This window comes from Pogoniulus pusillus, chromosome 13 (assembly GCF_015220805.1).
Source record: "Pogoniulus pusillus isolate bPogPus1 chromosome 13, bPogPus1.pri, whole genome shotgun sequence".
Lineage (NCBI taxonomy): Eukaryota > Metazoa > Chordata > Aves > Piciformes > Lybiidae > Pogoniulus > Pogoniulus pusillus.
This window is the reverse complement of record NC_087276.1, coordinates 20,744,306-20,759,578: the sequence shown is the minus strand read 5'-3', so window position 1 is coordinate 20,759,578 and position 15,273 is coordinate 20,744,306. Positions and strand designations below refer to the sequence as shown.

Sequence of the window (15,273 nt, the reverse complement as noted above, 5' to 3'; positions counted from 1 at the left end):
ATGTCTCTTCTTACATACCTCAGTCCTGCTTTCCTTACCTCAAGACCCCACTATTTTTCCACCTCACATCCATGCCCTGATGAAGACCCCACGGCCCACAGCACTAAGCCCTATTTGGCCAGGGGCCAGTAGCAGATCCCAGCAGCACAGCCCCTGTGCCCAGACACAGAATATGGATGCAACCCAGGGCACAACCAAAGCCATCTGCCTGCACGTCACCAAGGGTGGTGACACCGAGTCTGCGACTGAGGCCTTCACCTTTGTTAAATGGCTATTGTCGTCCCGGCTCACTGGGAAGCTCAGTTTGCAGCACTTGTTCAGACAACTTCCCAGGAAGCAGCGGTTTTCTGAGCTTCTACACTGAAACTGTTCACATTTCATGAATGAAAGATGCATGTGGATGTAGGGACAGAGGAGAAGTGACAAAACGTGGAGGGGGAAGATGCTGCTGCAGCTTAAAAAAAGAAGAGCAGCTTCTGCCACTTGTGTTTCAAAATGGGATGCTGGAGTCTAAGTGCTTCATTTTTTTGTCCAACTGGCTGGACTCTGAACAGGCTTGCCAGAGCCAAGGACTGGAAATATTTTTGCAGTTTAGGAAAAGAGTGAAGCAAGCATTTGAGAACACTGACTCTTAAAACCTAAAACAATCTACCACTCTTAAGCTCCTGTAAAAAGGCTATACATTAAGGGTAGGCACCGCGAGTTTACAGCTCTGCCAGCAGGAAAATAAAAAGCAGGTAAAAAACAATAAAATTCAGCGAGTTTTCAAGCTTTCAGCCAACGATTAATCTGCCTGCTTTCATATTTTAATCGGTTGTGTACATTAAAAACATCACAGGGCATATTTTACAGCAGTTATAAAATATAACAGGAAACAAATGTCTATTTGAGCATGTCTGAAGCAAATCCATAAAGAGAAGAGATTGTCTTGGCAGTTAGAAAATAAATATATTTATACACATATAAAAGCCCCAAGAAGAATGTGCCCCGTTTCTGTTGGTAGTGAAGTGAAAAGCAACCTCAGTTGCTTTTCTGTCCTCATGAGAACAACATCACTGATCCCATTTTCAACCCTTCAACTACTTCTCCAAGTCAACAGCAGCTACCAGGAGTCTAAAAACAGAGAGGTGCCTTCGCCTTTACATCCTGTTATCCGAAGCACTGCTAAAAAAAAATCCCCTACACCGAGCAGTTCCACTTGTTAGGAAGCTTTGTATTCACTTGGTCTTTATTTTAAAGGAAGACAGATCTCCTTAACTCACAGGTCACATACACCCAACTTCAGTGCTCGGGAAGCACTACAGCTGGGTAAGACTGCAGAGACCCACCTTGTAGCATTTCATCTCTTAACAGCACTCCCAATCCTGAACCTCACCCCTTTCATCACCCCTATTACATAAACCCAAACATCCTCCTCACAAAGAGTCAAAGCCGAGCGATAGGATGCCTTTCGGAAGGGATGGAAAAGCACTAGGCAGTTACAACACCCCCACTCTTTCCAAAGGGCTCCTGTTCCAATTTGAGAAATTTTGAGTTCTTTGAGCAGCTACTTTCACACATTGAAGATAACCACACTTGAGACACACTCTCCTAATTTCAGTTTTATGAGCTTAAATGTCACAGTTTTCTGCCTTCCTGGACAACACTTTCAGCAACTAGAATAAAAAAAGATGTTCTGTTTCTTTCCAAGCCTTCTTAGAAGAAAAAAAGCTGCTGCCTTCTCAAGGCAGAATATTGTCATCTGTATGATTACGTGCAACTGTTATCAGGAGACTCTTTCTGAACATATATACTCCATCAATTAACTAGGTTCAATGTCACCATTTTCTTTTCCTTTAGCTCAGTCTGGAGAGGTGACAAACACTCTACACAGAATTTCTTTATGTGATGCATTATCTCAAATAGCAAGCAGGAAAAGAACTAACAAATTCAGTTTAGTTTTTTACAAAATAACCTCCATCGTAAACATGGTTGGGAGTTCTCCCATCACAACCTCTGCCTGCCCATCCTTGAAGCAGACAGTGTAATCACACTGCAGTCCCAGCACACAAGCAGTATTTTCACTGGGCCTTTCTTCCATGCCAAAGTAGCTGTTACATTTCAGTGGTCCCAATTTTGTTTTGTAAAGCTTCTTTCAATCATGCCAGAATTCAGGAGACAAAGCCTCACCAGTTCAGAGCTCTAAACCCTCACGGCAGGTAACTCAACTCAAAAGCCATGCTGTGTGGTGCAGTCAGTAATTACAACATTTACCCCAACCACCTTACCAGGCCTGAGGATTCTGTAAGTCATTGTTTCATAAAAGAAAATTAGGAAATTTAACATTTTAAAGCAATAAACAACACATTCATAGAAAAAAATAACATTTCCAGTAAGGAAACTTTAATGTCTTAAGGAGAGAGGCGAAGAGGCTGCAGAGTGATGTGCATGTGACTTTGACTTCCAGAAGAGTAGCATCACATTATCAGAACATGATTATCAACCAAGTTGAGAATGACAGTGATGAGGGACCTGACTGGGCCAAGGAGACCCTGATGGCCAGGTTCAGGGGAGCAAAGAGGCAGTGAGAGAGCCAAGTGCTGGCATCTGGATGAGTTCCAACAAGTTATGGATTGCATAATAAGATATTTGGTTATTTAATACAGTCCCTTCTGTCTGATCTTTTGAACCACTTGCATTTAGAATGAGGAAGAGCCTGGTTTGCTCATTCCTAAGTCAGGGGACTGATCAAAATCAAATATATTGATACTCAGAAAGGAGCCTGACCTTTAGGCATTCTAGAGACTTGCCTCTAAGAAACTCACTGGAATAATTCTCAGTGTTCTCCTGCTCAAGGACTCACAGTCACTCGGGTTGGAAGGGATATCAGGAGGTCTGTAGTTCAGTCTCTCAGCCTCTTCTCAAAAGGCAAGTGCTCCAGCTCTTTGGTAGCTCTCCACTAAATCCCCTCTTCCCAGTGATGGAAAGAAGTTGACATGTTTGCGATTGCCTGTATTGTCCTTTTAGTCTTCCCTGAAAACAGGTGTTAACACTTGCTTTCACCTGCTCTCCCATGGTTGGAATTTAAAGAATACAGGGACTGAGGAGGAGATATTAGTTTTACGACTTCCTTAGCAGCCTGTCTTCTGGCAAAGCAGGATTCCCTGTAAGATGGACACCATTAAGGGCACAGATGTGCAAGTAAGCAGTGACATAGTTCCTAAAAATCAGTTAAATTCATTTTCTACATCCCAGTAACCAGAAGGGACACTATCAGCTTATGATGTAGTTAAAGTAGCTTCAAGCTCCTAAAAAATTGATTGGGGAAGATTTTAAGACTCCAGGAACTAAGTGACTTCTCAAAATTGAAGCTCATTACACAGAGCAAATAAATCAAGAAGCTAACAAAAAAAAAAATCTGCTCTCTAACCTCTGCTGCAATACTCTCAGCATTACTGACTCAGTTTTGAATCTGCTGACACCAGCCCAAACACCAGATATGCAAGTTAGGATGGGGAAAAAGCATGTATCTGTACCTCCTCCACCACAGCTACAGCGTGGAGTAACCTCAACTGCACAGGAAAGACCAACGGTTCTGCCCCTGGCATCTCATCTCCCAGAAAAAGAGAATGATCTGAACTCAGATCCTTTCTTGATTACATCAAGTTTAGTTCTTAACCTCTCTTTCCATTTGCATGTTGTTTATCACAACATCATAACCTCAAGTTTCTCTCTACTGTACTTATCCAAATTGTCTCTGACATTTTTCTGCTGTGCTCACAATGGAAATACATCAAGTTCCAGGTCCAGAAAATCCTAGGATACCAGCTTCTTTCAGGAATAAACCCTGCTTTCTGATCTACTCTTCCACTAAAACAAAATAAATTTTAAAAAAAATAATCACAGACTACTTGAATGTTCCACTATTAAAAGCAAAGCAAAGTGTAAGACCACAGAAAAAGTAGCTGGTACCAACGTTAGTAGACAGAAACAAACTGAAAAATGCACTCAAATAAGCAGCTAGTCTCTTAGCTCTTTCAAAATGACAGAGGGAAATAAATCAAAAATAACTTCCAAAACGTGTGCCAGAAGCAGCCCAACAAGAGGTCTCACTCTGGCCTGTTCTTGAAAGCATGGGATGACAAATGTTGGATTGACTTTGCTTTCTTCTGGTCCTGGAGAGCCTCTCCACAGCCATTCTTCCTCTCAACTGCTGTTTTCCAAGGCATCTTTGCTGTTTTGACACCACTGGTGTGTCTGTTAACTTTAAATCCTACCCAGCACTACCCAGGACATGGACATGACTACTGTCACACTGCACATGGCAACGGGGCTACACACACTCACTGTCGAAAGGGCTTCAGTGATTGTCCTTGCTGTGAGAGCAGAAATCTGGGCAGAAGTAGCAGGAGGACAGCAATCTCTGGGAGAGCACCACACAGCTCATGTCAGCTTCTCATTCACAACAGCATCCTGATCAAGTATTTTAGGGTTCTTGGAGCACATTAACAGAAGCAAGATTGCCTTCTCATCCTATCACAAACACACCCCTCCACCCCCCGCATCTGTGTTGCCCTATTTTAACATCTAATCAAATGTTAAAGTTCAGGAACACCTTTTACAGAGGAACCATCTGGGAACTCAGTAATTAACAGAGGGCACTTGCTCAAGACAGCAAAGGGGTGATGGCTGACAGCAGCTGAATGGTACCTAGCAGTGTGCTCAACGGCCAAGAAGGCCTACAGTATCCTGGCCTGAATCAGCAATAGTGTGGCCAGCAGAAATAGGGCATGGGCACATTCCCCTGCAATGGGCACTGTTGAGGATGCACCTTGAATACTAGGTTCAATTTTGGGCCCACCAGTCCTAGAAGAACACTGAGATGCTGAAGTGTGTCCAGAGAAGAGCAATGAAGCTGGTGTAGGTCAGGAGAATAGGTCTTTGAAGAGTGGTTGAGGGAGCTGGGATTGCTGAGGCTGGAGGATGCCAAAGGGAGACATCACAGCTCTCTACAGTTCCCTGAAAGAAGGTTGGAGTGAGGTGGGGGGTTGGTCTCTTCTTCCCAGCATCAAGTGACAGAATGAGAGGAAATGGCCTGAAACTGTGAGGGAAGGTTTAGGTTGGATATTAGGAACAGTTTCTTTCCTGCAAGAGTGGTGAAGCATTAGAACAAGCTGCCCAGGTAGGTGGGAGTCCCCATCCCTGGAGGTGTTCAAGAAATGTGCGGACGTGGCACTTGGGGACATGGTTTAACGGCTACGGTGGTGTTAGGTCACTGGTTGGACTGGATGCTATTAAGAGGGCTTTTCCAACCAAACCAATTTTATGAAGTGCACAGCCTGTATCAAAACAGAGTACTGGCATGAGAATGCCTTCAGTTATCTCACAACTGACAGATCCACTGCTTCACATAAAGGCTGTGCCACCCTCACTGTACATCTGTGGAAGAAATCAGCAGATCACACACAAAGATGTGAATTATTTTGACAAACTTTAAGTGTAACACTCCCTGACCACACTCTTCTTATTAAACACACAGGTCAACACAGAGTGTTTCAGATTTGTTCAGTCCTTCACCCTCCCCGCAACGACTGACAGCATCATGGTGACAAATCTACAGTGCCTCTTCCTCACTCACTTCTGCTACACAAGTCCTTCTCTGAAAGCCCCCACCTCTACGTGCCTTCTGTGACAGCGGCACAGAACAGGCCTATTCTGTGAAGACTAAAATAGCAATGATTAATATCTACTTGAAATAATATTATGAAACAAAGAAAAAGACATGTTACGTAAGATTACTAGGAAAGAGGCAAGTTTTGTGTCTCCTTTATGATGCATAATAGCTGCAAAAAGCCTGCTGGTTCCCTTTATTTTCAAGCAGCTTTTCCCTCCTTATTTCTGACATCAGATTTTAAAGTGAAGAGTCGTTTGCTTGGCACTCAAGTTCAGTTCTGCAAGAACATACAACACAAAATAAAGCAAATGTGAATAAAGAAAACATCAGCAGACACGCTTAGAACTTTTTGTATATATATGTATCTTTTAAAAAGCTTTCAGTCAGAACTGAATGAATAAAAACAACCCAATGCCCTCACAAATGTATTTCGCTGATTTCAGTGAGACAAGGCTGTTCTGAATCACTCTCATCAATACTTTCCTTAAAGAAGTTTATGAACCTTAGGAAAAAAACTTCACAGCTACTACAAAACAGATTTACGTTCAGCACTTACTGAATTCAAGCCTCTTGGTAATTTCCGTGTTTCTTTGCTCCATTAGATGAAACTACACAGGCAATGACACAGAAGTTATCAGCAACACCCACAATCAAACCCAGCTACGAAAGCACCAGTAGCAATGAAGTTGGGCAGAGTGAGAGAGAAGCTCCTGATCTTCAGGTATGACACACAGACAGGGGCTAGAATCTGATACTGTATTTTCCTCCTCACTGTGCAACAGAAAACAACTTCCTCGGAGGTGGCCAAACAACAAAGTAACATCTATCTGTGAGATTGGCAGGCACATCACCCATAAAGAGCGACTCATTTTGACACATCACCCTTCCCCAGGAGGTTCTCACAGCATTAAAGATGAAGCAGGAGGTTCTTTTACAGGCCCATATATGTATCAATAAAAATACAAACAAGCACACACAAAGTTACTGCAAATCAAAGGTACTGCATGTACCACACGTTCCAAATAAGATCCTCCTTTCTCCACTCTAGTGAACAAGAAGAGAGGCAAGATGAAGGGAAGTTTTCGAAGAGTGCATGTTAAGAGATTTAGATTCTGAGTAATGATTGCAATTACCAGTGATAATAAAAGTTTCCAATTTCTTGTGATTCACACTATGATTCTGCACAATACTTGATAGTATTTGTTGAGACACCTCTATTAGTTTTCCAAATAAAAAAGATTTAGGTTCTCTCTGCATCTTAGATCTGAGAAGACAGATGGAAAACATAACATATGTTAAAAGGAAGATTTACAAAGCAAAAATTCTTGAAAGTGTAAACCAAATTAGGGTGGAAGTGTCAGATTTCTAAGCTATCCCACATGGTTCTTCATTGTAAAAGAACAAGCCCCAGAATTTCTCAAATCCTGTTCAACCTCCCCTCCTCTCCACCTCAATCACACATTAACGTGTAGTATTTTGCTAACAGAGTGAGATTTTTGTTCACGTTCTTCTCTATTGGCAGGTAACAACAGAGAATAAATTCTCTAATACAAATAAACACCAAGCAGAGGTGGATTTTTCCAATGTGAAGTTGCAGATGTAACAGCAAAACACAGCGTGTTGCTGCAGAAATAATTAATGGCACCAGACTGTGACTCCAAAGAACATCCAGCCAGAATAGAAAGTGAATAATCTGTAGCAGAAAACTGGGAATCATTTCAGAAGCTATCAAGCAATCTCTGGGGTTCAACAAAGACTGACCCCCACCCTCCCTGAGCATAGCCTTTATTCCTGCCTACTGCTGGCAGGGCTTCTCCAGAAGCTGTGTCACAGCACAAGGCAGCACTCACCGAGTTAACTTTAAGTCATGGAGCAGGGGAAGGAAACGATTTGATAAAGTCCCAAGTACATACATAATTGCCACTCCAAGATGGGAGTTCAAATAAAGGAAAAAGGTGCAATTTTAGGACTGCAGACTGTCACAGAGAACCAGGCTTGCAGGTCATCAGCTCAACTTTTCATCTCACACAGATGTTCGTGGCAAACTTCTTGGAGAATACCATAAAACTCCCAAACAATGAGAATGTACAAAACAATCTGCTATCAGCAATGTTGCATGAATTGGAAAGAGGTAGCTGTCCTGGACTGTCCATATTTGAACCTCTTTCCAATGCTATACATCTCCTGTCCCAGATTACATCTGCAGGCATGAAGTTATGCAGCTCACTCAAGCTGCAAAAGAATATTCAAACTGTATGAAACTTAAGAGTTCAATGTAAACATTTTTACCTGAACACTTCATCTCCCACCCACAACCACATCAGCACTACATGTATGTATGGTCAGTCATAGGTAACAATATAGCCATGAAATACCACACCAAGTTTTTTTCCCCATTCCAGCAAGTTACCCTTTGAGTACCACAAAACAAAGGATGCTCCCATGAAATGGTCACAACGACACACTGATGCCTTTCAAGAAGCAGCATTTCTTCCCCTAATTATCTGCTTAGAAATCCTAGTCTGTTCACTTAATGGAATTATCCTTTTTCTTATTCCAGGGAGAGACAGGAGAAATCCTGTATGCAAAAGCAATTCTTAATGTGGCACTGCACAAATGACACTCATGTCAAACAAGAGCAGCCCAATGAAACTGGCTTCCATACAACTTTTCAGCTGTGCAGGAACAAACCCTTCTAAAACACAAATGTGTTCACATGTACAACCCAAATCTAGGTTTAGACCGCCAAGAAGTCACTCCATTTGAAGTCTTAGCTGCCTAACTACACGAACACAAGCTCAGAAGCCTCGCTGTGTCTCCTTAAGCTAATTTGTCTTAAAGGGAGGCCACCCCTTTTATGACTAAAACCCACTGAAACATCTATCTGGTTTGTGACAGGAGAGTAAGATCAGAGCAGGCTGTGTAAAGACACAAACTCCCTTCTGCGAAGTTCCGTAGCTGGCTGGGAGCGAGCCAGGGATCTACTTATCTCGGCACGTACACAGGCACGTGCGACAGGGCCAGGCGCTGCCCGGCTCTAAGATACGGGCGCTGCAGTGCTGCCACACAGGGCTGCGCAGAGAACGTGAGCGGCCGGCGATCCGGCCTGCAGCTTGTGCTGCAACAGCCACGCTGCTTCATCTCTTTACGATCTGACGCTGTGGAGGAAAAAAAAAACTAAAGACACAAAATCCACACACGTCAGGGAAGTGTGAGGTGAAAAGCTAGCTCTAATGGACTTTGGGAGCTGCTCACCTCATCTTTGCAACTTCACCTCCTTTAAGGAGTTCATCAACTCATAACTCTTAAGAATACCCTCTGCTCTGGCCCAAACCATGTCATTCCTGGAATTAACAGCAGCAAAAGGCTGCAGGGTACATAACAGATCTGGTCAGAGACATTACTTGCAATGAAACACAGACCTCCCCAGGCTACCTGCAGAACCGTGGTGAAGAAGCACGAGAAGAACACCTCTGCTGCTGCTCCACTCAAGCACCTTTCCCCCAGCCTGTGCTCGGAGCTCAGACCAAGATCGGCTGAAGAATGCTGCTGGTTCACTCTATATTCTGCCGAAGAACTCATGCCAGCAATGTACTGAATAATCATGACACCCAGTGTCACGATTATTGCTGCCATAACTGAAGTTACTGTAGTTCTACTTTTTGGATAAGCCTCTTGTTCATTCTGCAGCATGGTCAATGAAGATGTCTTGTAACAGTTATAGAGCAGGCAACTGCTTAGGCATGAAAAATACCATGTACCTAATAAAACAAAAATAAAACAAAAGCACTACTCCTACCTGGCTAGACAAGGAACAATCTCTCCCGTGGACATTTTAGTGTAGGAATGAGTTTGCTCAACACCACTTAGCAATGGCAAGCTAACAGCCACGAGCCCTAACCCTCCTTATTCATACAAAAAGCAACGGGACAACTGCAAAATGAGGCTAATGCGAAACTTCACCACGGTTGCAGCACACACTTGTTATGTTTTCATCTCTGCTCCCTTCTCTGAGGCCACACTTTGATTTAGCCACCAGAGTTTAACAGGAAAGGTTGTCTTTTCAGAATTTAAGTAGACCAGTTTCAGCAGCACAAACTTTGCTCAGGTAAGCTGAGGAGCTATTTTTAATCAGAAAGATTAAAGGCAGCTAAAATTTACCCTAACAAAAGAAGTTGCTTAACATCACCGCATCAAAGCGTGAAGCAAAATATAAACAAGACCGAGCAGTTGCTTTCTGCCGGGGTTTCAGGCCTGCCACCAGACCACTCAGAAGCAAACTGCTGTGCTCAGTTACGAGAGGTGTCAGGCTGGGAGGCTGTTCAGCAACGGATCTGCACAACTCGGCCTAACTCAAGGTCTTCCAAGCATGTCCCAGTCACGCAGGCTGCAGCATTGCACAGTGAGGGTTTACGGCTGCAATTACAATTCAGTTAACTAACGCACAACCTGCTGCTTGTTCAGGGCACCAGCCCTAAACCCATCTCCCCAAGCACCCCTGCTCGCAAAGGCAACTTCCCAGTTTGTGACACGACTTGTTCGTTTAAGGCTCAGTGCAAGGCAGTAGCCTGATTTAGAATGAGGAGCAGGTACCTGATCGCTGCTCAGACTATTTGTATTCCCTGCTACAGGGCACAGAAAAGCACTCAGCAATCTTTCGAGGAGCAGCATGAGCTGCCAGCCACAGACCTGAAGAGATTTTTAGAGAAAAAACACTTCAAAGTGTACAAACACTACACTCTCCAGCAAAGCTACTTTTGCCTGAAGAACACCAGGCTGATGACAGAACACTACAGACACTTGCTCAAAACACAACCTGGAGTTTGCTGGTGCGGGTGACCAAAGGCCCCTGAGCAGCACAGAACTTTATGCAGATGCTGGAGTTTACATATCTAGTGCCGCACAGAGCTCACCCAGACGCATTAGAACTTGCTGAACAGGACGTAATTATGACTGAAGCATTCCAGAACAGACCAAGTGAACTTCAAAAAAGAAAGGGAAAAAAAAAAGACACTGCTTCAAACACCTCTCACTGGCTACCAGTCGAGTCTAAAACGTCTCCGTAAAAAACTGCAGAAAAGCTGTGCTTTTCCCGAGTTACTGCCATGCCTTCTGTACCTACTTGCCCATCAGCCTTCCCCGATATTCTGTTACTTCCATGAAAGGGATTAAAATGCTTCAAACACAAGACCTCACCTAGATATTCTCTGCCAATTCTTATTCTCAATACCATTTCTTTTTGGCTCGTTTCATTTATTTGTAGGCTGAGAAGAATAGGATCCCACAAAAAAAACCCAACCAACCTACCCAAACAAACACAACCCAAACGGACTGAAGCATCTCGAAGCTATTGCCAAACACAGATTAAGCAAGCTGAAACCCACCCCCAACCCCCCCTAGAATTTCCCAGCTCAATTATAGCACTATTTTTTCAGTCTATAAAAACACAGCAGGCAAAACACGATTAACTTATCACTGTCCCTTCCACAAGATTCATTAATCTCTGAAAACAGAAACGCGAGTCCACCACACTTTGTATTCCCACAAAACCACTGCCTTCAGTGATTGAAAGAGTTGGCACACTTGAAGACGTCAGTGCCCACACACATGGCCCTGTGCACACACGTGCGTATTTACGACGGGCACGCGTTTACTGGAGACCAAAGATTTCGATGTGTTCTGTCACCCACAAACCCACTACGAGCAGAAAGAAAAGCACACTGAAGACCCTACGTGACATACAGACACAGTGACTGCCAGCTTGTTGGGTATTTTATCACACCAAGCGGCCCCACAACTTCAATTATTCTCTGCAGATCGTTTGGATTTTAAGGCAAAACGCTTGCAGCAGTTCCAGCCACGCATCTTAAATCAAGGTTGCAGGTAGGGAGGTTAAAAAAAATCAAAACATTAACGTGCTATTAGGGAGTTTTTAGTCCGTAGCTTGTCACACGCAGGCTGCCTGCACAGGGCTTTAGTTGCGGGCGATCTGGGGATTTTAAAAGAACAGAGACAGAAATGCTGAGCACCCCTTGCAGAAGCAGGTTGTCAGTGTTTCTGCTGACTGGGGTTCTCCCCTTCCTCACCCGCACCCCACTCACCTAGGCACCCCCAGCATCCAAACCGAGGCGGTTCCCCCCACCCCTTCCCCATTACAACGAACTGGTGGTGGATGATGGAGGAAAAAGAAATTTCAACTCACAAGGCCCTGCACGTCTCTTCTAACCGCTATTTATAGCCGGGACGGTACTCGGCGTACGGGTCCCACCCGGTAACTTCGACCGAAGGAGGCCCAACCGCTCCGGGAGGGATCCTTCCCCTCCTGCCCGGCACCTCGCCAGGCCGGTTCCCACCCCCGCTAGAAACCGAGGCGGGGCGGGCGGTTCACCCCCCCACACTGGGGGGAGGCGGCCGCCCCGCCGACGGAGGTGAAACGGCGGGAGGGGGGGAACCGCCGTTGAGGCCCGTCCGCCCCCGCAGGCCTTACCTGTGCTATCGCTGGCGGAGAAGCCCGGCGAGTTGAGCTTGGCTCGCTTGGGGTTGGGCGGCCCGTCGAGTAAGTTCTCCGCCATGGTAGCCGGCTGGGCCGTCCGAGGAGAGGCCGCCGAGCCGGTAATCGTTAACGAAGGGGTGAGCCCGAAGGGGGGTGAAGCTTTCTCTCCCCGTTCCTCCGAAGGGGAACCCACCGCCGAGCAACAGCGCCGCTCAGTGCCCGACCGGCGGCGGCCCCCGTTCCCCCATACCCGGGCCGGGCCGCCGCCGCCGCCGCAGCAGGCCGCAGGGGAGGAGGGTTCGGGGCGGGGTGGGGAAGAGCCCAGCGCCCCCTCCCTGCCGGCCTCGCTCCTCCCGGCCTCTTTCCCCCGCCCGGCCGCAGCCGCCGCCGCCGCCGCGGAGGTGCCCGGATGGCGGCTCAGTCAGTCACCGGGGGAGCACAGCGGGGCCCCCCCACCCCAACAACGTCGCCACCGGGCTCCCCTTCGCCTCGCCCCGTCCCCTCCCCTCCGCGCCGGGGGGATCGCCCCGGCCCCCGCCCGCCGCCCAACCGCGGCCGAGGTAGGGGAGGGGGGGGTAGGGGGGAGGGAGGGCAGAGAAGGAAGGGAGGGGGGGGAAAAAAATAAAAAATTTAAAATTTCAAAAAATCACCAAAAAGCGGAAAAAACCCGAAAAGAGCCAAAAAACGCCCCAAAACAATGAGCGCGGCGCGGCGGCGGCCGCAGCTCCCGGTCCCGGCGGCGGCGGTCGGTTGGCTCCGGCCCGGCTCTGCCCCGCTGCCTCGAGCCCCTCTGCGCGTCGGCGGCGCTCCCGCGCCGCTGCCCGTGTCCCGGCGGGCGGCCCCGCTGGCTCGGCCCGGCCCGGCCCGGCGCCGCTCCGCTCCCGCCGCGCTCCGGCTCCGCGACAAGATGGCGGCTGTTGATTCCTCAATTAAAAAAAAAAGTTTTTTTTTCTCTTCTCTTTTCCAGAGACCATGGGGGCGGGGCCGGGGCGGGGCCTGCGCCTGCCGTCACCGCGCACGCGGGACGCCCCCCCGCCCCCGCCGCCGCCGCCGCCGCCGGAAAGGCGCGAGCGCCGCCGGAAAGAGCCGAGGGCGTCCTCACTTGCTCCGCCGAGGGCTTGCGAGGCACCGGGGACTGGCGTGGGGGTTGTGGGGTTCCACGTCGTGTGCCTCTGCGCCCGCCCTCCTCTGAGAGCCCCTGCGGCGACACCGTCCGCAGCGTCCCCGTCGGTTGCCCCCAGTCGCTCACCTCAGTCTCTCTTACTTGCTTCTGACAGGGTTCCCTGCACAGCGTCATCTCACAGTCACCCCCTGCGATCCCTCTGGTCAGTCCTCCCTTAGTCCCCTCTCCTTTCCCCCGAAGTCCCCTCTCGTTCTCCCCTCAGTCCCCTCACTGCCTCCCCTCAGTCTCCTACAGTCATCTCCACTCCGTGTCCTTTCCCAGTCCCAACACAAATCTCTTACCGTCCCTCTCATAGTGTCCCCTCACCTTCCCCTCGGTCCCTTCAGAGTCTCCCCACACGTTACTGTCCCCTCAGACCCCTGTTTCCCTTCAGTCCTGCCATGGATGTTGTCCCTCAGTGCCCTCACAATGACCCCCCACAGTCTCAGTGACCCTGCAGATGTCCCTTCTCAATGTGCTCATGGCATCCCCTCCCAAGACCTCCCCTCAGCGCCCTCACCAGTCACTACCCACATTATCGTTGCCTCAGTTCCTCCCAGTTTCTCTTCTCAGTCCTGCCATGGATGTCCATTCTCAAGTCCCACCTCTTTGGCCTCAGCACAGATATTCCCTCAACATGCTCCTCACAGAGTCCACTCTCTCAAGTTCCCTCTTAGTGCCCCCAGTTGCCTCAGAGCTGAGGGGTAGCAGGATCTGACCCTCCTGTCATGGAGGGGGGGGAGGTCTGGGGGGGTCATGCCAGGCTGTGCCCTTCTACAAGCACTGAGTTCAGGACGCGACACACAGCCAGGCCCTTGAGGTGACACTGACACTATTCCCTCACCACTTCTCTTTGCCTGCCCTTGTTCTCCACCTCCTTCTTCCCTCATACCAAAACCTACACAGCATCCCTGCAGCCTCCTCATGCCCACCTGTTCCTGCACCCACATCCACCCTGCAGGGGGTTGCTGTGGCCTCACTCCTCAGCTCCAGATGAGCTTCTCCATCTTTCTGCACACCCGTGGGCTTGGTTTCTCCCTGCTCCTCAACCCTCATGTGCGGCTATGCTGGCCAGTGTAGAGGTACCTGAGGTCTGAGCGCCAGGACCAAAACCAGTCTTGCTTTACACTTGGCCTTGCACTCTGTCTAGACAGTTTTTCCCTAGCCCAAAACAGGTTTATAGGGTTGGAGCTTCTATATTTCCATGGATTTCCATACTGGTTCCCAACCTGAGAAGCAGGTCATATAAGCCATGGCACAGCAGAGCTCCTGGTATCCAAACTGATTGCTTGGGGCCATTTTTATTGCTCATGATGAGCAGCCACAAGTGGAGGACAAGCTGGAGAAGGGCACTGAGACCATCCTGAGGATGCTGATGAAATCTATAAACCATGATACATTAATCAGTGATGTTTTATTGGTTTGAAGGATATCTGGAACGGTGCCTGCTTCTGCGAGCAGTAAGTCCATCTTTTGTTTACTGCACGACTTGAATTAATTACACTTACATTTACATGCATTTCATTTCATTTACTTGCAAATTTCTGTGTTTATTTACATGGTGCCCGGCCTTGCTGAGAGGTCTGACTGTAATCACACTGGAGGTCCCTTACAGGACTCTGCTTCTATCGCTGTATTACTCACTGGGTGCTCACTGCTTCAAAAGCAGTGAGTTCCCAGCTGTTCTAGGATGAATCAGTGTTGGACATGGTTCGGTGTCTCACAGCAGCTCCAGACATGAGAGCAGCAGATCTTGTCCAGCAGTGCTTTACTGCAATATAAGGCACATGGACAGTTTAGGGCAAAGGAAAATGTCTTGCTGTTGGAGGTGGGAGACTGGAAATTAGGTCAGATTGTGAGGCATAACCGAGAACAGCAGCACCCTTTGCTATCTGCTGCTTCAGCTTCTAACAAGGCTGGTCATCTTGGATAACCTTTTGTGTTTGCCTTGCACACTACATCACT

General features: G+C 47.6%; 1 protein-coding gene across 5 annotated transcripts in view; it reads right to left on the bottom strand.

Annotated features, from left to right (window-relative positions):
- The window catches only part of CREBBP (CREB binding protein), a 99,920-nt gene extending 86,857 nt beyond the window's left edge, over positions 1-13,063 (bottom strand). For all 5 annotated transcript variants that reach the window (XM_064153409.1, XM_064153413.1, XM_064153410.1 and 2 more), the window contains exon 1: positions 12,141-13,063. In XM_064153409.1, coding sequence (XP_064009479.1) covers positions 12,141-12,225 — 85 coding nt within the window. In that variant the 5' untranslated portion in view covers positions 12,226-13,063. The remainder of the gene's footprint in view (positions 1-12,140) is intronic.
- Between the last annotated feature and the right edge of the window lie 2,210 nt (positions 13,064-15,273).